Source organism: Molossus molossus, unplaced genomic scaffold (assembly GCF_014108415.1).
Source record: "Molossus molossus isolate mMolMol1 unplaced genomic scaffold, mMolMol1.p scaffold_m16_p_11, whole genome shotgun sequence".
In the NCBI taxonomy this organism is placed as follows: domain Eukaryota; kingdom Metazoa; phylum Chordata; class Mammalia; order Chiroptera; family Molossidae; genus Molossus; species Molossus molossus.
In genome coordinates this window covers 88,399,337-88,423,673 of record NW_023425346.1, presented here as the reverse complement: position 1 = coordinate 88,423,673, position 24,337 = coordinate 88,399,337, and the positions used below count along the sequence as shown (strand labels likewise).

At 41.2% G+C, this 24,337-nt stretch overlaps 1 protein-coding gene across 6 annotated transcripts in view; it reads left to right on the top strand.

Moving 5' to 3' along the window:
• Positions 1-24,337, top strand: part of FN1 (fibronectin 1) — a 69,914-nt gene that overhangs the window by 19,208 nt on the left and 26,369 nt on the right. For all 6 annotated transcript variants that reach the window (XM_036253564.1, XM_036253562.1, XM_036253561.1 and 3 more), the window contains exons 13-25: positions 1,589-1,710; positions 4,497-4,677; positions 4,863-5,039; positions 6,095-6,223; positions 6,346-6,435; positions 7,407-7,601; positions 8,614-8,886; positions 10,447-10,713; positions 15,550-15,644; positions 17,182-17,350; positions 17,907-17,993; positions 20,266-20,457; positions 23,466-23,648. In XM_036253564.1, coding sequence (XP_036109457.1) covers positions 1,589-1,710; positions 4,497-4,677; positions 4,863-5,039; positions 6,095-6,223; positions 6,346-6,435; positions 7,407-7,601; positions 8,614-8,886; positions 10,447-10,713; positions 15,550-15,644; positions 17,182-17,350; positions 17,907-17,993; positions 20,266-20,457; positions 23,466-23,648 — 2,160 coding nt within the window. The remainder of the gene's footprint in view (positions 1-1,588; positions 1,711-4,496; positions 4,678-4,862; positions 5,040-6,094; positions 6,224-6,345; positions 6,436-7,406; positions 7,602-8,613; positions 8,887-10,446; positions 10,714-15,549; positions 15,645-17,181; positions 17,351-17,906; positions 17,994-20,265; positions 20,458-23,465; positions 23,649-24,337) is intronic.

Here is a 24,337-nt window from a genome sequence, read left to right as displayed (position 1 = left end):
TAGGATTTCTATAAAGAATCAATATTTAAACAGCCTTATGCCAATTGTAAATAATTTAAGGTCACGCCATTCCTATATGCACTGATTTCTCTGGAAGCAGTTCTTTAAATTGTCAAATCCCTAAAATTTTGCTTCAGTATTTATCTTTCAAAACTTACTTACATCTGTGAGACTCTTCTTGAATAGAAAAGGTGACTCAGCAAAAGACATGGTATTGACTTCTGCCAGTTGATTAGAACAAACACCCTGGCACATTCTGGGAAATACATACCACTTTAGGACGGAAAACTGGGAATTTCGTACATGAGCTTTGGAATTCATGGGGCTTAGAAATACTTGCATTAAATGAACTTAAGATTCAAAAAAATATGTTAGTCTTCAATCAACTTTGAATTATTCCCAGTGTGAAAGTGAATATATTATTCTAGAACTTTTGTGTCCACACAGATTTGCAAGTTATATATTTTTTCTGCTAAAGAAAACTTTATTTTCAAAGAGAATTTATCAGAAAAGATAATAAATATATCATTTTCTAAGAGCTTTCAGAAAACCTAAATCTGTTAATCTGGTGAAATAGTATATTAAACATAAAAATGTTGCTCTGTTTGGGAGAGTGGCTATTACAAATTCTTGAAAAGGTTATTATAAGGAACTTTATTTTTATTTCTAATAACTTGAATATTGATTGACGTAAAAAAACAGTGTTTAGAAAAAAGGTAGTGTTCTGTTCTGTTAGCATAAGCTATTTCATTATTACCCTCAATTGAGTCTACACTGTTAAGAAATTAATTCTACTTTCCTTATTTTGCTTTAAAAAAAGAACTAAAACCATACTTTAAATAAATGTGAAAATACTGAATTTCGTGTATCCTACAAAATGTTAATTCATTTGATAGCTGCTTAGAAAAAATTTTTCTCCTAATAATTTGACCAAAGAATAGTATAATTTTAGAGTATAATTATTGCATAAAAGTAAAATAACATGTTTTTTCCAAAATGATAAGATGCTTACACTGATGAGAAATAAAACTGTCTCTCAGGAGTACTTCTGTCCGTTTGTCTAAGCGTCCACCCGATTTAGAAATGTGTTTGTTTTACCTTGCGACACGTGGCCTTTGGAATGTTCTTAGGTGGCAGACCCATCCTCAGTGGACGCTTCCACAAACCAGAATTTGCTGCAAGGAAGCTAAATATAATCAATAAATGAAAATTTTAGTCTGTATTCCATTATTTGTGTTAAATAATTGCACAAATTTTCTTATAATTCTTTGAAATGGAGAAGAAAGCAAGCTAAGAGAGACATTTAAATATATATATACACACACACACGTATATGTATATACATATATTTGATATAAAAAGTTTTATTCTCAGTTTTCATGAGAAACGATTATTTATCAGCTGAAAAGGATTTGTTGCACTGATGTCAAATGTCAACATGTGAAAGCTTGATTCCAGATCATTCTAATTACATTCACATTTACTGAGAAGCAAAACAGTTTTTAACGATGGCCGTCCACGTGCACTGGATTTTCAGTTGAAGTGAACGATCGCCCAAGGTCACCAAATCTCACATTTTCATTTTCAGGCGCCTCTGGCCCTGTCCAGGTGATCATCACTGAGACCCCCAGCCACCCCAACTCTCACCCCATCCAGTGGAATGCACCCGAACCATCTCACATTTCCAAGTACATCCTCAGATGGAAACCAGTGAGTATGCCCCCCAGAAACTCGGACACTGAGTTTCCTGAAATTAACCAATTCTGAAATTATTTTTTCAATGTTTGAGCCCAATAGATCTGATGAACTAGCCATGTAACATTTATATTTACTTGGTGACAAAATCGTATGTGATCAATCAGTTGACATACAGATATAGCTTTTTTGGTATTTAGGAAAAACTTCATTTGTTAAATTAGAAAGATCTTCTTTAGCAAGGATTTAGAGCTGAGAATACTTAAAATTATTCTTCTCCAGTATGGGAAGAGAGTCTAAAGTCCTCATGTTTTATAGGTGCACCAAAGAAAAATAAATTATTGGTATCATTTTCATCATTTGGGAAAAAACAGCTAAGTTAATATCTTTCTCTTTTGGCTTACTTTCTAAGTGATCATTTCTTAAAATCTGACTTGATCCTCTGAAGTTGTTTAGATAGGAGGGAAAGAAATGTTGAGAGAAGAGTATAGATGAATGAAATCTGTAATTTGTTAGTCAGAAATGGTCTAGAAATTGAAGAATCATAGTTAAGAGGATGTCGTTCCACCAAGCTTGAGTTTCTCTTACCCTCTCAAATATGTCCTGCTATGGTGTCAAAATTCACGACTCATAATTTGAGAAACACTATTTTAGACACAGGAGGAAAATGTCCATTTCTAATCACAACTATTGAATTCTAGCAATTAAAAAATATGAAACCATTTGACCAACTCATGCGGTTGTATTTAAACTTGACAGAAAAAATTCAAACTGTTGTAATCAGTCTTTTTCTTCTTTTACCCTCTTTGTGATGTCCATACTACATTCAATAGCCATTTGTAGAACTTCATATCTAATGATGTTAGTCAATGTATTTTTCTTTCTAATACCTTCTTGTCTCTCATCTTTTCATTTCATCACCAATTTTATTTACTTTAAACTTAACTGTGGGGTATTTGTGAGACCACTGTAATAAGAGTCATTTACAGGTAGGTATAAAATGTACATTAAATTGGGAAGTTTTCAAAGAGTGACAGTAATTAATTTCTTTTAGATTTTTAACAATTAAAAAAATTCCAGGTTTGCGGACATATCTGACCTGGGTCTCTTCTCCCATTCCAATGACATGGTGTCGTTTACAACTTATATCTACAATTTATAATGTTTACAAGTATTAAATTTTCATCCACTCTCAAAATTTTCTTCCCAGGTTTTTCTTTAATGTGTATCACCTAAGAGTTTATTTTCTAGTAATTTCTTCTGATAGCTAACCAAAAAAGTTCACATTGAATAAAAGGTTTATGCCCAGTTGGTGTGGCTCAGTGGTTGAGCATCAGCTCACGCACCAAGAGGGTTGCCAGTTTGATTTCTGGTCAGGACACATGCCCAGGTTGTGGGCCCAATCCCCAGTGGGGGGGCATGCAGATGGCAGCCAGTTGATGTTCTTTCTCATTGATATTTCTATCTCTCTCTCCCTCTCCCTTCCTCTCTCTCTAAAATCAATAAAGAAAAAAAATTTTAAAAAAACAAAACGGTTTACTACAAAATCTGAGCTAATTGTAGTGATTAATTTCAGTTTTTTTCCACAGTGTATTTGAGTTAAAATTTAAATTTAAAATGTACTAACATCATTTTCATTTATTTTCAAAATATACATGGACATCTAAGTATTTGCATTATTGAAGAACTAGGTGATTGGATAAGTTAAAACAATCACTTGCATTAAAAATGTATTTTGACTTACATTAGTCTAGAATATTTACAACTTAAAAGGATCTCATCATGTCTGAAGTAAGGGTATTTCTCTTCCATACATTTTATTGCCATGAGTTTTGTGATCTGTGGCATATTAATAAAGTTGAACAGGATGCGAAATGTCAACTGGAGGCAAAGATTAAATAAACCCAAATCACATTCTTCTGCAGTCCTGCCCAAAGCTGGCTAACCACTTCTGATGGATAGTTTATATCCAAGAATGAGTCATCACATAAATGAACCATGTACACGACGGCTCCAGGAACTGACTCATGAAGCAATATCATGTCCTTGAATTTCTGCAAGGAAAGAAGCTTAATTGTATTCCACCAAGAGGAAAATAGAATAAATGGCTTTCCCCATTTCAGGGAGGAATATGTATCTGTGAATAGTAGAAAAGAGTTGGGAGAGGCAAAACTTGGCTTCATCCTATTATGTTGATGATATTCAGTAGTTAATCTGGTGAAAAGGAAGGTGCTTAGTGCCCGTTGACTATGTCACAAAATGCTCTGTTTCTGCACCTGTAAAATGAGGACAGCAACACCATTAATTTGAAGGAGGAGAATTGAAGATTAAATGGAAGAATGCAAGTAAAACAGCACAGAACTTGGTATATAATCAACAATCAATAAATATTAACTGCAAAAATAATTATGCTTATTTTTTTCTTTATTGATTTTAGAGAGAGAAAGGGAGAGAGAGTGAGAGATAGAAACATCAATGAGAGAGAACATCGATCAGCTGCCTCCTGCATGCCCCCCACTGGGGATTGGGCCCACAACCTGGGCATGTGCCCTGACCGGGAATCAAACCAGCGACCTCTTGGTGCATGAGTCCACGCTCAACCACTGAGCCACACCAGCCGAGCAATTTTCCTTAATTTTAATAAACTCTGCCATAGGTCCATATTCTGATTCCAATTTTCCTCCATAATGGAGATATGAAGGTCCCTTATTCTTTGAAGGTTATGCCACATCACCTCCGAATGTTCTTATGAATATTTGTGTGTTTTTTTGTGTTTTTTTTTTTTTCATTTAAATTTTTAGAAAAATTCTCCTGGCCGTTGGAAGGAAGCCACCATTCCAGGCCACTTAAACTCATACACCATTAAAGGCCTGAGACCAAATGTGGTGTATGAGGGACAGCTCATAAGTGTCCAGCAGTACGGCCACAAAGAAGTGACCCGCTTTGACTTCACCACCACCAGCACGAGCTCACCCGTGACCAGTACGTACCCCAGCCGTCCTGTCTGTGCCCCGCTTCTCAGACTTGGGCTCTCTTCGTGCACCGCTTTCCCTGGTTCATATTCATCCGTGGATGACACCCCCATTTGATAAAAAAAATTATACCCTACAGATGATAGATTTTCCTGATGGCTGAAGTCTCTCTTTCCCCTTCCTGTGACTCTCTAGGCAACACTGTGACGGGAGAGACAACACCCATTCCGCCCGTTGTGGCCACTTCTGAATCGGTGACTGAGATCACGGCCAGCAGCTTTGTGGTCTCGTGGGTCTCTGCTTCGGACACCGTGTCAGGGTTCCGTGTGGAGTACGAGCTGAGTGAAGAGGGCGATGAGCCACAGTACCTCGGTGAGCTCGCGTGGGGCTGGCGGGTTCCGGGCGGCTGGGGGACTGCTCGGGAAGGCGCCCGGCAGGTGCTGGGTGAGCCCCGGAGCCCCTGGAGAGCTCTGAACCTCCTTCCAGGGCGAGGCAGGGAAATGACTGGCCCGCCTGGGACTGAGCTGGGCTTTTCCCGAGCTACGTTTCCCTGGTCCCTGGTGTGAGCTGCATCATGCGTGTGCTGGGGCACCGATTGGCAGTATGAAGACTGCAGTAGAAAATGTTAGCTTTTGGGGGTGCACAGTACCCTCCTTTGTGCTTTTCAAAGTCTGATGTTTAGGGGCCTTTTAAAAATTTGATTGTAGCCATGGCCGGTTTGGCTCAGCAGTTGGAACGTCGGCCCACAGACCAGAGAGTCCCGGGTTGGGTTCCCGCTAAGGGCACGTACCTCGGTTGCAGTTTGTCCCCAGCCCCAGTTGGGGTCGTGTGGGTGGCGGCCACTCAAGTTGTCTCTCTCGCATCGATGTTTGTCTCTCTCTTCCGTCCTCTCTCCCTCCTGTTCTATCTCAAAATAAATGCAAAAATGTCCTTGGGTGAGGATAAAAAATAAAATTTGATTGTAGAATAATCTACACACTATAAAGTACACCGATCATAAACATAGAGCTCAATAAATTTTCAGAAAGTGAATGCACCCACCTGACTGCACCCAGATCAAGAAAAAGAACATCCCTCCTACCTCGCTTCCCATCATCCCTTGGCCATAACCACTACTCTGACTTCCAATTATTTTGTTTACAATGAACTCTGTAAAAACGATGTTTACAAGAGGACTACGGTTGTGAATTTAGGGGTGGATTATAGAAAGTATGCATCTTTAGAGAACAAATTTGACAAATGAAAAAAATAGGAAAAAAATTACCCCATTGCACATTGATGATGATTGAGTATCCATGAGTATATTTCCTTCTGGTCTCCCCCAACCCCCATGAATATATAGTTTTTTAAATATCCTTGTCATAGGCTGGGACATCATTTGAGGGACTGGTATTCTGAATTAGTAACCTTTCCTTTTTATTTCAAAGATCTTCCAAGCACGGCCACTTCTGTGAACATCCCTGACCTGCTGCCTGGCCGGAAATACATTGTGAATGTCTATCAGATATCTGAGGAAGGGGAGCAGAGCTTGATCCTATCTACTTCACAGACAACAGGTACGTGCGTACCACCTGGTGTCAAAATAATCTCTCTCTCTTTTTTTTTTTTTTGGTAAAAAAAGACCTATGGCCATCTCTTCTGACTGTTTTCCTTGTTTCTCCCTTTTATTCTTTGTTAGCACCCGATGCCCCTCCTGATCCTACCGTGGATCAAGTTGATGACACCTCCATTGTCGTGCGCTGGAGCCGACCCCAGGCACCCATCACAGGTCAGCCTGGCTTCCTCTCCTCGGCTGCTGCGGTAGTGTTGATAGCATGAGACAGAGGTAGTGTTGATAGCATGAGGCAGAGGTAGTGTTGATAGCATGAGGCAGAGGTAGTGTTGGTAGCATGAGGCAGAGGTAGTGTTGATAGCATGAGACAGAGGTAGTGTTGATAGCATAAGGCAGAGGCAGTGTTGATAGCATGAGGCAGAGGTAGTGTTGATAGCATGAGGCAGAGGTAGTGTTGCTAGCATGAGGCAGAGGTAGTGTTGATAGCATGAGGCAGAGGTAGTGTTGATAGCATAAGGCAGAGGTGAGGGAGCAGATCCTGACCTGAGGACCGAAGCATCACGTTCATCTCCCACATAATTGCTGGTCTAGGGTAGGGGGTGTGTGTGTGTGTGTGTGTATGTGTGTAATATTAATCAAGAATGCAATTATTTTCCAGTCTTATAGTTCTACTTTCTTAGGGACCATTTTCCCCTCAGATCCGTTGTATCAACCTCCACACGCTCAAACACGCACCACACCTCTAAAGCCGGTTGACTGATTTATGAAATCAGGCGTTCCCGTGGTAGAAGGGGGTAATTTTTCTAAAAAGCTCACTCTCAGGCCTATACTGAGTGAGGCAGCTGAGCTGCCTTTGTACTTAGCTCATCTGGTGACTCCACTGTCTCTGAGCTCCTAACGACACACAGTGCCAGGCGACCCTGTGCTCAGGGTGGTCCCCCAATCGCGTCGATCACCCAGAGCTCGAAAGGAAGACGCAGTGTAGCAGGAATATTTATTTCCACCTCGTGGCTTCTCTCATAGACGTTTATTGAGGATCTCAGGTCTTCGCGAATGGTATTTATTGTTAAAGCGGTTTGCGTGGCTGTTCTTATCACTGTACTGAGTAGTCCTTAAAAGAATCAACTTTTCAAGCATCACTGCTTCTGAACTAACCAAACTTCATTTCTTTTTCCATGAACCTGCAGGATACAGAATCGTGTATGCACCCTCAGTAGAAGGTAGTAGCACAGAACTGAACCTTCCAGAAACCGCCAACTCTGTGACCCTCAGTGACCTGCAGCCTGGCGTCCAGTACAACATCACCATCTACGCCGTGGAAGAGAACCAGGAAAGCACCCCAGTGTTCATCCAGCAAGAAACCACCGGCGTCCCTCGCCCCGGTAACCAAAGCACCTGCTCTGCTCTCGTCTCTCGGGGCTTCAGCAGGGAACAGTTTAACCTTCCTGTGGGTGGAGCAGTGATGTTCAGCCTTTCCCAGCGCACAGCACATAGAAACTACTGCAATTCTGCAGCACATTAAAAAAAAAAGTATTTTGCTTTGCCAATCTGACAAAAAAATAAATAGGTACAATTTTGATTCATTCACGCCTGACAGCTATTGTTGTGTTGGCTGGTGTCATTTTTTTATGTGACAATCTTAGAGAAGAAGAGGTCAGTGCCCCCGACTAAATAGTCAGGTGTTGCAGGCTTTAAAGTCCTTGCGGCATGCCGGTTGAAAATCGCTGTTTTAGAGGAGCGGAACCATCCTTGAATTGTGTTCATTCTGTTCACCTGCTTGGGAGGACCTGCACTGTAAGAAGAAAGAATAATTGTCCCTGTGGGAGGGTTGTTTTATCTCTGTCAACAGTTCCTATATTCTAGTAATCTTATAGATTAGTGTATCCGTAAATGTATGAAATTTGACCGAAATGTCCTCATTATAAAATAACGTCAAAGCTGGCTGTTGGCTTTCCTGATTAAAAACTGACACCATAAAATCTTCATGTTTTTTTCCCTAGAAACCTAAGAGCATCCGCTCATCTATGGCTTTTAAGTATTATAAAACGATTCAGTGAAATGAAAATTACCACATATTTTTCTGTCTCAATGAGTTTTATTGTTATTTTTTGTATGTTCATTTTAAACCCCTTAGTAAGAGCCTTCATATATCGGAACCTCATTTGCTTACCTGCATACTTTAAATAAGACCTTCAAATGTCATATGTAAGCAGCATGACTGAACCAGAAAATATAAGCAGAAAAAGCATATTCTCTGGTTAAGAGACGAAGCTTAGCGTTGCTCTGGAATGAGAGGCCCTATTAGTCCATTGCTTTTATGCAGCTCAGGAAACTGGCTTTCTAAAATAATCTTCAGCTGGAACTGTGAATGACCAGTTGGCTCTTGTCTGTCAGATAAAGTTCCCCCGCCGCGGGATCTGCAGTTCGTGGAAGTGACAGACGTGAAGGTCACCATCATGTGGACACCCCCTGACAGTGCAGTGACCGGTTACCGTGTGGACGTGATCCCCGTCAACCTGCCCGGAGAGCACGGACAGAGGCTGCCCGTGAGCAGGAACACCTTCGCAGAGGTCATGGGGCTGACCCCTGGGGTCACTTACCACTTCAAGATCTTTGCCGTGAACCACGGGAGGGAGAGCAAGCCTCTGATAGGAGAACAGACAACCAGTAAGTCCTGCTCCCAACCTTACTCCACCCTCCCTGCCAACCTGGGACACAACACACCATTTAATCCCAGGTCTGCAGCTAGAAAAAGGGAAATGTTCGGCCAGTGAGGGGCAGTGTAGAGGACATAAAGCACAGTAAACTCGAAAACAAAGCTCGTTAAATGGTAATCCATCTCCCAAATACAGTGAAATGGCACCTCAGAGGGATATTTAAGAGAACCTACTTTGCTTCGCTAATGGAGGCATGGATTGAAAGTTTGAGTGCATTTTTGTGTAAATAAATATATCTAGATCAAACTCCAGATGTAATCTCCTAAGACTTTTTAGTAGATATTTTTACAAATAATATCTAGGAGTCTGTTTTTTAGATTCCACACATGAGTGAAATCATCTGGCATTTGTCTTTCCTGTCTGACTTGTTTCACTTAGCACAATAACTTCTAGGTCCATCCACATTGTTCAGAGATTTCACTGTTGCAAGATTTTATTCTTTTTTTTATAGCTAAGTCATATTCCATCATATATATGTACCACTTCTGGATCCATTCATCTTTTTTTTTTTTTTTTTTTTTTTATCCTCACCAGAGGATATTTTTCCATTTTTTGTACAGATAGAGTGGGAGGGAGAGAGAGGAAGGGAGAGAGAGAGAAACATCGATGTGAAGGGACACATCGAGTGGCTGCCACCCGCACGACCAACCAGGGCCGGGGACAAACTGCAACCGAAGCACGTGCCCTTAGCGGGAACCGAACCCGGGTCTCTCCGGACCGCAGGCCGATGCTCTAACCGCTGAGCCAAACTGGCCAGGGCCCATTCATCTTTTGATGGACACTTAGGTTGCTTCCATGTCTTGGCTATTGTAAATATTGCCGGAGGGAACGTATGTTGCAGTCTTTTTGATTTAGTGTGTTGGGTTTCTTCAAATTAATACCCAGTAATTGCTAAAACATTTAGTGCTTTTAGGCATCAGGTCCTCTGCTCAGTTCTTTATAAGCATTATTATTGTATTAGTGCAAACTCACCAGTATCCTACCATGATTCTGAAGTTCTGAGTATATGTTATAATTCCTGTCTAATCAGAATCCTGTGAAAATTACTTTTATTTCTCCATCAAAGGATTAGTCATTGAGTAAATGCAGAACATACTGTTTTTGTTCCAGGTGGACCCTTCTTCTTGCCCTCATTTTACTGGGCTTATTCCTCTTTTCTTGTTTGGCTCAGCAGAGTAAATTGTGGTGTTTACAAGTTTTTGTGTGTTTCTTTGTAATGCCATCTCTATAATGTGAGTATCATTCCGGAGGGTAATGAGAAAGTCATACTGGAAAATTAGACTTTCCACAGAATCATAGCCAAGCAAAAAAGGTCAGCAATTTCTCTCGACTGACACTGAGTTTTGCAAAGTTCTATGTAGCACTCAATCTCTTAATGGCTTAATATTTCCAAGGTTTTGACTTATACTGTTTCAGTCTTAAGAAAACTAGAAAATTCAAACTGGAGAATTTCACTATGCTAATTACTGAGGTTCGGATATGTTTTGACGTGTTGTGTCATTTTTTCCAGAATTGGATGCTCCCACTAACCTACAGTTTTTGAATGAAACCGACTCGACTGTCATAGTGACCTGGACGCCACCTAGGGCCCGGATAGCTGGGTACCGGCTGACCGTGGGCCTGACACGGGGAGGCCAGCCCAAGCAGTACAACGTGGGGCCCTCCGCCTCCCAGTACCCCCTGAGGAATCTGCAGCCCGGGTCCGAGTACACCGCAACCCTCGTGGCTGTAAAAGGCAACCAGCAGAGCCCCAAAGCCACTGGAGTCTTCACTACACGTGAGCCCGAGTTCAATGTCTTTTCTTAGCAACGCATCCTTCGCACCTATAGTTACATTCTCTTCTTCATTCATTTAAAAGAAAAAATTAACTTAAAAACTTAGTACAGGATTTACATAAGAAATTAATTAAGGCCCTGGCTGGTTTGGCTCAGCGGCTGGAGCGTTGGCCTGTGGACCAGAGAGTCCTGGGTTCGGTTCCTACTAGGGGCACGTACCAAAAAAAAAAAAGAAAGAAAAGAAAGAAATTAAGAACCGTTTCCTAAAGATTGAAAGCAGTGCTACTCATAGTGCGGGTCTATGAACTGTTTGTTTCTGGACAGTAAGGAGCTTGTGCCAGAATGTAAATCGTGACGTACACTGTTGAGTCCAGTTGATCATTTTGTGAAGCAAAATTTTCCTTTGTTTTGCTTTTAATCTTCACCTGAGGATAATTTTCCATTTATCTTCAGATAGAGCAGGAGGGAGGGAGAGAGGAAGAGAGAGACATTGATGTGAGAAAGACACATATCAACTGGTTGCCTCCTGCAGGACCCCCACCGGGGCCAGGGACAGGGACAAACCGCAACCGAAGGTATGTGCCCTTGGCCGTAATTGAACCTGGGACTCTTTGATCCGCGGGCCAGTGCTCTACCCACTGAACCAAACCGGCCAGGGCAGAAGCAAAATTTTCTTAACGAAAAAAAGCAGTTCGTTGAATCACATTATGTTGCCAGGCTCCTTATTTGCTCCGGGACTTGGAGTAGCACGGTTTAAAGTACCCTGTTATTTGAAACTTGAATCCTGTCGTGGTCCATGATTTTGCCGAACACTAGTTAAGGCAAGAGGGAACCAGCACCTGTGTCTGCATTCTAGTACCTGGGTATCGAGTGACAGCAGTGCGAGGACAGAAGCACCTGCTGATGGGCAGACACAGAGCAGGAAGCTAAGGAAAGGAGTTCTTTACAGGTGCTGCGTGCAGCAGGTCAGTACTTCTACAGAACAGAACAGCGTTTACAAACCAATTTACTCCTTCTGAAATATCTCTTGAAATTCCACAGAAGGAAAAATACTGGCAGTAGTTTTTGGTCATGTTTGTCCTTTTGCTCAACATTTTATGGGAAGTGACCTTAAGTCTCTTACATATCCACATCACAGTAACAGCCCATCTTCATAAACTGACGTCTCTAAGCACGTTTACAAAGAATTATAAGAGCCCTTATTTCCAGCTGAGCATTATGTATTTTTTACTTGACATTTCTAATTATAGGAACACCCAACATAACACTTATTTTTTTAGCGCATATATATATATGCAACTATGAACTTATTTGCAATTTTCTAAATGTTTTCAACACATCTTACTCTTTGACTAAAAATATAGATGTTAGTTAAAAAGCATTCAAAAAGTGAATATAAGCTTAGTTCAAAAACAACTATGGAATTTATTTCCCAAAGAAACTGTTTATAAATTTTTTCCTATAAGAATTTATACTTGACCAAAAATTTACTTCCATTTAAATTTGGTGTATGGAGTTTGGCTCGTGAAGGCTTCCTCTTAAGGAATTGCTGTTCATCAGCTAGTAAATTCTGCTTTTTATTTGTAAGTTTGCCTTAAAATTTTGCTATTTTATGTTACATGTTACTAAGCTACTCTAAAATCTATTAACATGAAATCAATGTCTTTGTACTTCTTGTAAATATAGATTTCTTACAGAGGTCCTTTACTGCATTAGAATAAAGATCTCGGTAGTTACAGTCTTTTACTGACTACACATAATTCTACATTTATATAAACATATAAATAAAATATCTAAATGTAGAATTTTATAGTTATTTTTTTGACTCCAACATAAGATATATTTTATGTAGTCTCTTTTGTTGGATAGATTGCCTATAAGGGAAAAAGAACTTTTAATGATACTACAATAATTTAGTGAAGTGAGAGGGGCTTTTTCAAGTACTTTGGGAGACTTTGATAGAGGGGATATATTACTTTATGCTCTGTACAATACATTTACATAAAATATGACGATATTTGAATTAAAGTGCTGATAGTCAAAGCTAACTAGTTAGAGGTCACCATAGTGCCTTGTACAAAGCACATTCCAAAAGTATATTTAATAGCCCGGCCGGTGTGGCTCAGTGGTTGAGCATTGACCATGCACCAAGAGGTCACCGGTTCGATTCCCAGTCAGGGCACATGCCCAGGATGTGGGCCTGATCCCCAGTGGGGGGCGTGCAGGAGGTGGCCAGTCAGTGTTCTCTCTCATCGATGTTTCTATCTCTCTCTCCCTCTCCCTTCCTCTCTCTGAAATCAATAAAGGAATATATATATATATATATATATTTAATAGATGGTTGACTGAGGAAAGGGTGGCGATGAAAACGGCCCAGCCAAGCTTAGCTGTAAATACACCCACGTAAGCAGGGAGCTCCCAACCTTTGTAGAACTTCCTGCGCTCTCGGAGGCTGTAAACATGAGCAGGGCTTCCATATTTTTGAAATTGCTTTAAATTTCTGTAGCTCTTTACTGTCTTACTAGACTGTTCTGGGAATCCCTTTGCTGGGCTTTAGAGCTCCTGCTAAAATCTTAGGAGCGACTGTGGGGTTCAGGGGAGGTGAATTTCTAGGGGAAATTCAGTTTACTCCTTTGTAAATCAGGTAGATTTTTATTTCTTTAGCAGCCAGGCTGTTCTTCACTGAACAAGACCTGCCAGAACCATGGCTCATACGTACAGTCACATCCTTTGTTTGACATCAGTTTGTGGGTTTGTGGTTTGGAGAGTTGCCCGTAATGGTCTTCCCAGGCCGAGAGCATCTTCTCCAGCTTGAGAAGATTCTGGCTGGCGGGCTCAGGCAAAAGAAACATCCAGTCTTAAAGTCCCCGACTGTTGAGAGGAATATAATTTGAAAAACTTGTGGCTTTCACAGATGTTCAGTGAAAGAAGCTGACTGTCTACTGAATCATTTCTTGTGGCCATTTACCTAGTCCACAGGGCTGGCCATGGCATTTCGGCAGAGTCAGCAGCAGCTCAGTGATGTCAGATTGTAGAGACGTTGGAAAGGCACTACGGATCACCCACTCTAGTTCCTCCCCAAATGCCATCAAAATAATAACCTACTTAAGAAACAGCTTCCTGCCCTGGCCGGTTTGGCTCAGCGGTTAGAGCGCCCGCCTGCGGTCTGGAGAGACCCGGGTTCGGTTCCCGCTAAGGGCATGTACCTTGGTTGCAGTTTGTCCCCAGCCCTGGTTGGTCGTGCGGGTGGCAGCCACTCGATGTGTCCCTTTCACATCGATGTTTCTCTCTCTCTCTCTTCCTCTCTCTCCCTTCCACTCTGTCTGTACAAAAAATGGAAAAATGTCCTCGGGTGAGGATAAAAAAAAAAAAAAGAAACAGCTTCCTTACTATACGTGGTGAGCCTTTAGAACAGCCATCGCAAAGTGGCCCACACACAGATTTTATTTTTTTTCATACAATATTTTTAAAATACATATTTTTTAAACTTGCACATTAAAGGCCAGACTGAAAAAATTTAAAAAAAAAGAATTGCAATACTGAGTCTGAATTCCCACAAGTCAAAACAGTGGCCTGGAGCTGAATGGAGACTAGAGTCTTCAGACTTTCCTGTCCCTGTTCTTATACCTCTGGAGGGCACCAGCCATCCACAGTTTACTAGAAATGCACAGGATTTGGTTGGGAGGTAAAGAAGAAGCAACTGTGAAGGCCCCAAACATGTGACCAGGACCATCCACACACTTCACATCCTTGAATTTGACTCAGCCTACTCAGATGTCTTGGCTTCTGAGGTCTCACCTTTCCCATACCAGCCAGTTACTGAAATGCATATTCTCCTTATTACAAGATCTAGTTGTCCGGCCAATTGTCCGGCCAATTGTATTTTAGAAATCTAAATGTATAAAAAAAGCTGTGGAACTACTGAAAAAGTCTATCTTAACTTTCTGTATATCTCTTTTTCTTCTCCATTTTTTAAAAAAATATGTTTTTATTGATTTTTTTTTTAGAGAGAGAGGAAGGAAGAGAGATAGAAACATTGATGTGAGAGAGAAACATCAGTCAGCTGCCCCCTGCACGCCCCTACTGGGAATCAGGCCCACAACCTGGGTGTGTGCCCTGACCGAGAAGGGAACTGGGACCTCTCGGTCCATGGGGCCACACTCAATCCACTGAGCCACACCAGCTGGGCTTTTTCATTTTCTTAAAGTCATATTTTCACAAGGAGAAGAACAGTGGTGTCAGGATGCTAAAATAATTATGACAGAGTAAATTTCTGTCATAATTCCTGATTCCAGTGGCAGGCTATTAAAATTTCTGCAGTATTTTTATTCCGAAGGCTCACATATTTGAGAGAAAAACTCTTTAGAATTTATAAGTGTATCCATGCTGGCCAATTTTGTTTGACTTTCATATGGCATCCCTTATTGCAACCAAAAACAGTTGGCCACCATCACGAAGTAATACAGCATAAAGCTATGTTTAGATCACCATCCCCAAAATTAACCATTGTCCTCACATTAATGATGAAGAAGCAGAATGATAATTAGTTGGTAGTGACTAACACTATAGGGAATTTATTGTCATAAAACTTAAATCCCAACTATAATGAAAGGACATAAACCTGCACCATGGCCAGTTCTCAGATGATTTGGTAGCTCCGGAAAGACCGAGAAGACCTTACCTACTCCAAAGCCTCACCCAGTGAAGGGACATGTTGCATTCTGGATCCAGTAGCTGATCACACTGAGATTCTTGATAAAAATAGGCTCACTGTCTGCATTGTCTTCAACCGTCTGTGATTCCAAGGTTTTAACATGTGCATTGATCCCGCTCCACAGAGCAGCCCAGGGGCTCCATTCCGCCTTACAACACAGAGGTGACGGAGACCACCATTGTGATTACATGGACACCTGCTCCCAGGATTGGCTTCAAGGTAAAGCACAGATGTTCCTCATCTCTTGTGAGACATCCCTCAGGTGTCATGTTTCTGGAGGCAGTAGAAACGACATGTTCAAAATTCAGGAGATCCCAGTTTTATTAATTAATTTATTTTTGTTACAGATGTTTCTCCTTTTTACCCCCCAGACACCCTCCTCTTGATCCCACCCCTTCCCCCCAGCATTGTTGTCCATGTGCATTGGTTACGCATACATGCATATAAGTTCTGTGGTTTATCTCATGAGCTCCCCGTTTTGTCACCTGTTTCTGTTCGTACTGCTCTGACCACATTGTCAGGGTGTAACCATACTTCTGCCTCACTGAGCAGCGGGAAGGATAGACGGAGGCAGGGAAAGTGCTTTGCAAAGGATAAAACATTAGCACTGAGCTGTCCGTTGTTATCTTATTTTCTCTACCCTTTCCCCCAGGGAGCTACATTTAAAAATATAAAGAAAACTCCATCTGATGTGTTCCTCTAAATGGGTGTCAATAAGTTCATGGAAGCCCATTTAGGGAGACCAATTAAACTCGGAGTCACTTAAAAATCACATTTTTATCCGATCGCTTTCATATCAACTTGTTCAAAGCCCCCGTGGGTGAATCGCTTAATAGAAGTTAAGATGAAGGTCTTCCCCGTAGATATATAGATTCGTGTTCTTTAAAGTGGTTATATTAGGAGGAGTGATGAATACAAATGCATTGTTTAAAATAATTCTGTTTTTCAGCATTTAGTAGAGAGAAATCTTTATTGGAAATCAAGACGAAATCCCCGTGATAATTTGTTTAGAAAAATACGCCAAAGTTCTTCTTTGAGGTGTGCAAATGGTCATATTGATGATTAAGCTCCTTAGATGTAGAGAAGCCCGTTTTGAAGATTGCCAGCTTACCTTTTAAATTTCAGAAGCCTTATAGCATACAAAGGGTGTCTCTAGAGTTGAGCATCGATGACACAATGTTACTTAGGTTTTGGAAAGAAGTTCTTTAAGGATTTACAATTTGGGGCACACTCATATTAACTTTTCTTCCGTAACACTTGGTCCCGCAGTTGAAGCTATGAATGTACTTCTTCCAAAGGAGTGTTTTCACAGTACGAAGTGTTACAGGGGCTGGTGCCCTAAATGGCAACTAAGAGGTGAACTGAATGTTAATAATTCATCGAAGAGAGGGCTAGGGGATTCCTTCCAGTGAAAAGAAAATAGTCATGAACTGCCAGGTGGCCCCAAGCCCCTGTGTACTTACGGTTTGTACCAAGAGGTGATTTATTTAGCAAAATAGTCGGTGATGACATTTCCCTGGAACCTTTCATTACAGCCACCTTCGCCCAGTTTAGAGGACTCCCCCCCCCCCCCACCCCCGGTACAAAGACTTTCCAGAAGTATCCGACTGAGCTAAAGTGAGGCCCCGACTCGTTCCCCGATAAAAGCACACTGTGCTGTAGTTCCCGTTCTACGAAGTGTGACCACAGCCTGTGGGCAGTAACCCAGCTCTGGGAAGATTTGTCCTTGGTGTTTATTTTGCTTTTCCTCTTCCAGCTGGGGGTCCGACCGAGCCAGGGAGGGGAAGCCCCACGAGAAGTGACTTCAGACTCGGGCAGCATCGTTGTGTCTGGCCTGACGCCAGGCGTGGAATACGTGTACACAGTCACAGTCCTCAGAGATGGGCAGGAAAGGGACACGCCCATTGTAAACAGAGTGGTGACGCGTAAGAGGACTTCTTTGCGCTTTTTTTTTGTTTCCTTTAAGTTTTTAGAACTGTTTCACTTAAAAAAAAAAATAGCTGATATCAATATGACTTTTACCTATGATAACAGCACTGGGGAAAGATCTACCCCTACTTACACTGTTAGCTATTCCTACTTTGTAAGTAGCAAGTTCAAGCCATGTCCTGTCGTCCGTGGCACCAGCAGTGTTCTTTCCATGTCAAGAATATTTATGAACTGGCAAGATGGAAAGGATTTCAGTAGTATTGCAAAATCATTGATCTTAAAAAGAATTGTCGGAGAATTGCTGTCCACCATGATTTCATGGTACAACTTCTATATTTTTACTGAGTTTTTCAAAGAGAGGGGGAAAGGAAGGAAAGAGGATGTGAAGGGAGGGAAGAAGGGAGAGAGGGGCAGAGAGGGAGGAGGAAAGAAAGGAAGGAAGGAGGGAGGGTGGAAGGAAGGAAGGAAACATTGGGACAGAGGGGAGTCTTCCATAGGTCAAGTGTTTTGTGTTAGCTTTAACTTTCCATTTATAATTTTCTTTCCACACAGCGTTGTCTCCACCAACGAACCTGCACCTGGAGGCAAACCCCGAAACGGGAGTGCTTACAGTGTCCTGGGAAAGGAGCACCACCCCGGGTAAGCCTGCCGCGCACCCGGCACGCGTATGCGATACCTTTCCAAGGCAAGGCTTTTAGAAACTCCCTTTCAGAGAAATACAGGTTTAGAATGGAAGCAGCTGCCCCTCCATAAGAAACACAGGAGGACAAGAGTGTGCGTCGTAGAGTGATATGTAGAGTGTTTGCATGTTTATTTAAATCACAGGAGAGAGCAAGGCAGCTCCTCACCGAGCTGTGGGGTGTCATGGGGGTTGTGGGAAAGTATTCTGGAAGGTGGCCTTTGCCCATTGCCATTCAGAATTGCCAAAGAAATGGTTGAAATCATACTGCATAATTTTCCTTTTATGAGTTATCACAGATTCAAGTTTATTATTCATTGAACTTTCACAAATATTGTTATGAGTGGTTGCGACAAAAACCTAAGGATAATGAGAGGTAGAAATGATCCATTTTACAGAATGGAAAATCGAGGCGCAAAAAAAATTCACCTACCCACAATCCCAAATTGTAGATGTTATAGAAATGGGATTGTGCCCTGGCCGGTTTTGCTCAGTGGTTAGAGCATCAGCCCACAGACAAGGGTCGCAGATTTGATTCACAGTCAAGGGCACATACCTGGGTTGCAGGTTCAATCCCTGGTCCTGGTCAGGGTCATGTGGGAGGCAACCAATTGATGTGTCTCTCTCACATTGATGTTTCTCTCTTTCTCTCTCTTGCCCTCCCTTCCACTCTATCTAAAAAACATATATCCTTGGGAGAGGATTAACAAAAAAAAAAAAGAATTGGGATTATAACTAAAATTTTTTGGACTCTTTCTCACACCCAGGATCACATATTTGGAACTTAATTGTTTGTACTTATATCCAATACTGAGAAATTGCTTAAATGCAGTTCCATGACTATTTTTAAAGCTTTAAATGTAGCTTTTCTCTAAACTCATTGATCACACATACTGAAACTTATTCAAAAAATATTTAAAAATGCCTATAGCAATATTCAAGTGGTATGATGTACCATAACCATGACAGGAGAAATTTTAGGTATTCCTGACTTCTGCCAAGCCCATGTGAAAGTCTCTTTAAACGAGAAATGTTAACCAAAATGTAATTGTATTATTTAATATTGGGTATATTGGAAGAATCACTATTGAGATATAAGGATACTCATAATTGAGAAAAATCTAAACAAAAACAAATTCCAACTCATGTTGATTTCACCCATAACTGCTATAGTTCTTACTTTAAGGGCTGTATTTAGTTTAATATTTCACTAATTCTAATTTTACTGTGATTTTAAAAATAGTTCTTACCTTTGCTTAGGCACACAACTAAGAGAATTATCTCTAATTATCTGATCAAAGTGTGTAATCACAAAGACTAAAACTAGCTCAAAATATCCTTTTTAATTCTCCTCTGAAGTAGAGTGATTTAGGGGAAGTTTTCATTATCTGTGGAAACATTGTTTAAGCTAGTTATAGTATTTCCAGACAAATGTCTCTGAATTTATATGAAGTTGTTGAAAGCTAGGTCATTAATATTTAGTCTTAGTGGATGTCCTCGCCTATCTAGATGGTCAGTAACACGTGTAATGATCTCAGCATTTTTTCCCCATCGGCTTGGATTTCCTTCTCTATACTTTAGCTTTCACCCTTTTCTAATGACAAAATACGCCAACATTTCCTTGCCCTTCAGTAAGCTTAACTTGCACTTTCTCGTTTACTGCATCTGTCCCTGCAGATCTCTAGTCATCACTGTTTCATTCAAATCTCTCCTCGCCCTCAACCCTCTTACTGCCTAATTTCTATAATCCCTGAAATCTTCATCAATTACTATTCTTTCTCTAGAATAAACAGAACCACTTCCCCCCCATTTTTCCTCCTTTCCCACTTCTTCCTGTAAATCCCACAGGTTCAGAATGTGTATGTTAGGAGAACCGGCTTTGGGAATGTGGCTGGGGTGGAGGGCCAGTTACTACCAGGCAAGTGAAGTGGAATCTTCTCCAGGTGTCCTGCAGATGCTCCATTGGGAAATCAGGGCCCAGTGGTAGAGGATCATGGGATTTTGAGACAGAAAAGCCAATGGTGATCACTTCCCCATTCCAGGATTTTCTTTAAATCCAAGGTAGCGATCCCTGCTCCAAAGGGTTATTGTGATCACTAAAGACAGTAGAATCCTCAGTAAATGCCAAGTCCTTCCCCAGTCCCCTTGTGGGTTCATCTTTGGGGTCTGGTTTAAAGTGCTCTGGGTTGCAAGTCCCCCCTGCAGTAACGTCCTCCTTTCTGTATTCTGCAGACATCAGTGGTTATAGAATCACCACCACCCCAACGAATGGCCAGCAGGGATACGCTTTGGAAGAAGTGGTTCATGCAGATCAGAGTTCCTGTACTTTTGACAACCTGAGTCCCGGCCTGGAGTACAATGTCAGTGTTTACACTGTCAAAGATGACAAGGAAAGTGTCCCTATCTCTGATACCATCATCCCAGGTAATGGAAAAATAAGCTGTTATCCTCAGAGTGGCAGTATCAGTAAGAGTGGGGATTAACATCTGAATCCCCAGGTGGTCGAGTGTGTCAGATATAGTTGGGATTCAGTTCAGACCTCCCAGCCACACTCTTCACAACCACGAGGTCCAAGCACCTATTTGGACAAATGCTTGCTGTTAACCCTGCTCCTGTCTGCTTCACTGAGGTGCTGTCTGTGTGATGAGTATGTAATGGAGTGGCAGCCACGGCATTAACTCTGTCTGCTCACGTGGAAGTACTACTAAAACGGTCTCACGTGTCTGTCCTCGGTCCTGACAGGCTAAAAGTAACCTGGTAAATGCAGCCCGTCGGTACCCTGGTGCCTGGTTTCACAGTCCAGTTTTCATCTGCTGTCTATAAAATTGTACCTGTCTTTATATGTGAGCACTGAAGTGGCACTTGGTCAACACATCCGATTCTTCACCTTGCTGTTGGTTTCCAATCCTTCTTTTTTAAAATTGAAAAAGAAAGAAAGAAAATGAAGGACCACACCTACCTGCAGGGCATTCTTTCTCGTGGATTGAAACACAGCACTGGAAAGCCCTGTCCAGTTTGTCCAAAATGGGATTGTGACAGAATGAGAGTGGGCAGGTTTTGTCCCCCTCCGCGCATGTTGGTAGAACACGTTCAGTCCTGCGAACTGAATCATTCTGACCATAAGTTACCGAAATACTGGCGATGGCCTTGGACCCGGGCCTGTCTGTCTGCCACCTGAATGTGCTTTTAGATGGCACATTTCACTCCAGATTCATAATGTGTTAGCATTATGGCCATGTGTTGTCATGAGTTTTTTGTATGGGGGGAAAAAAAACAAAAAAACTCATCAACCAGTTTTTTTAAAAATCTTCATGCAAGCTTATTTTCCTACTATCAAAACATTGGATTAAACAAAACAAAACAAAACAAAAAACATGGCTGATACGACAGCTAGTATGTCTGGATCCCAGGAATGGTTTTGACATCCTAAACAGGCCTATAATTTTTAGGAGCCTGAGAGGTTCACACTGAACTGTTTAGAGACATTTTCAAAATGCATGAGGGTTCCTAAGAACGGTGTAGCCTGGTTGATTTTCACAGGGAAGCGAACTATTCATGATGCTCAGGGAGTCTTTCAGACTGTTTGGAACAGATGGCATATTACCATCATTGCTTTAACATTCCATCAATTTTACTACTAGTAACCTGATGTACACTGCTTTATTTTTTCCTCTTTTTTTGCCTTTATTTTCCTTTCGCCCCCCCCCCCTTGTGCTTTGTAACTCAATAGAGGTGCCCCAACTCACTGACCTAAGCTTTGTTGATATAACCGATTCAAGCATCGGCCTGAGGTGGACCCCGCTAAACTCTTCCACCATTATTGGGTACCGCATCACAGTAGTTGCGGCAGGAGAAGGTATCCCTATTTTTGAAGATTTTGTGGACTCCTCAGTAGGATACTACACAGTTACAGGGCTGGAGCCGGGCATTGACTATGACATCAGCGTTATCACGCTCATTAATGGCGGAGAGAGTGCCCCTACCACACTGACACAGCAAACGGGTGAATTTTGAAAACTTCTGTGTTTGAGACACGGATGGTGTTGCATGCTGCCACCAGTCACTCTGGTTAAAGGTGGATGTTTCCGTGGAAAAGCCAGCAATTTGCCAGAGGTGAAGAGAGGGTGGTATGGGGAGGAAGGAATCAAATACAGATGCTAAACCAATTGGATGAAGACGTAGTTGAACAGTCTTAAGTATATTCTCATTTAAAGCACACATATGGATACAGCTAAGGAAACGTAGATATCCGATCTATTAAATACAAAGTGGCAAAGATGCATTGACTTTGCAGACCTATGATTTTTTTAATGGTCTAGCATCACTGCCAAATTAAATAAAGTACACCAGTAAATAATAAGAAATATACTTTCAAAGTGTACCATTGTGTGCTTCCTTCTACTCTTTGATCAACTCCACCATGTTCCTTCTTTGTAGCTGACTAAAAACCCATTGAAATTAGAATAGAGTGGAAGGGGGTTTGTTTTGAGGTGGAGTTTTAAAAAAAAAAAAAGTTTTCTAAGTTCCATTGCTATGGTGAGATCAAGAAACTCCTCTTTAACCTCAGTCTGGGGACGAGCATGCAACATTATAAACGTTCTCTGCCCTGCATGGTAAGAAACATGCTGAGAACCGATCTGCATGAACCCTCTTCACTTGTCAGTAGTGTTCACTGAATGGAATTGTAGCTCTAGTCCTCTCCCTGCCGGGGGGACCTCTAGGACCCTTTGTCTCTTCGTCTGTGTGCATGTGTTTCTTTGGAAAGTACTGCTGTGTTTCTCTGCTGTGTGGCAACTTGAGCCTCTTCAGCCTGGGATAAAATAATTTTCAGTGGTATTAATAATGTACTCAAAAGCAGCATATTTGAAAGTAGATTAAACTGATTAAGATATATATTACTGATGGCAGAAAGGTTAAAGGGGCCTAACAGTACAGGTGTAGTGATTTATTTTAATAGTACAATTGACCCTTAAACAACATGGGGATTAGGTGCACTGACCACCAGCGCAGTCAAAAATCCATGTGTAACTTTTGACACCCCCCAAAACAATTACTAAGAGCCTACTGTTGACCGGAAGCCTTACTGATAACATAAGCACTCAATTAACACATAGTTTATATGTTATACAAATAATATACTGTATTCTAATAGGCTAGATAGAGAAAAGAAAATGTTCAGAAAATCGTAAAGGACAGAAAATGCATTTGCAATATTTCTTAATCCACATAGACTCTCACAGTTCAAACCTGTTTTGTTCAAGGGTCAACTCTAGTTTACTCTCGTTTAGATTAGATTTAGATTAGACTATTTGCATGGTGATGACTCGTTTCCTTTATGCATGAAATCCTGTTTTTACCTTTCCAGCTATTTTTTGTTACCTTTTTCATTTTAAAATCACATGAACTTAATCTCCCTTCTTACTTGAAACCAGCTGTCCCTTCTCCCACTGACCTGCGGTTCACCAACGTTGGTCCAGACACTATTCGGGTCACCTGGGCCCCACCCTCATCCATTGAATTGACCAGCTTCCTGGTGCGCTACTCCCCTGTGAAAAACGAGGAGGACGTGGCGGAACTGTCCATTTCTCCATCAGACAACGCGGTGGTCTTAACAAGTAAGAGGCCCAATGTATCCGTTCAAGAAACACTAGGCTAGAGCGTGAGGAGTGAGCGCCGAGTTCTCGGGTAGGAGCAAATAGGATCAAGACAGCTACAACAGAACTGCAAATTAAACTCTAAGTCTGACCTGCAGCTTGGTACATTTTGAAAGATGTGATGTTTATTGTTATTTTAATACATCTTTGATGCCTACAGCTTCTTAAAAATCATAGTGGAAAACCACCAGCCATGAAGTTTGAAGACTTCAAACAAGTTCTGCCTCCAAAGAAACACATAAAAATAATGTTATGTCCAGAGAAATTATATTACTACATTTGAATGTTTAGAGAGAAAATGAGGATTGAGAATAATGTCACCATATCTGTTTTATTCTCTCTGTCTTTTTTTTTTTCAAGTGTCAGCAGGGAATCTATTTAGCATTTGAAAACATGGAAACAGTGACTGGTTACTCAGGATAGATCAGGAAGCTCTTTGGAGAAAGAGCCAGTTTAATTTGTACTTCAAAAAGAATGTTAGCAAGATTTCTCTGAAGGCTGAGGACTTAGAAAACAACAGATATTAAAATAAACGATGACCACAATTTATGGAAAGTGCCTCTTTCTAGTTCCTACTCTTTTGAAATAGATATCTTTTATTAAGGAAAATATAAGTGGGCTGCAACATGGTCCGTGTTTCAAGTCGATGT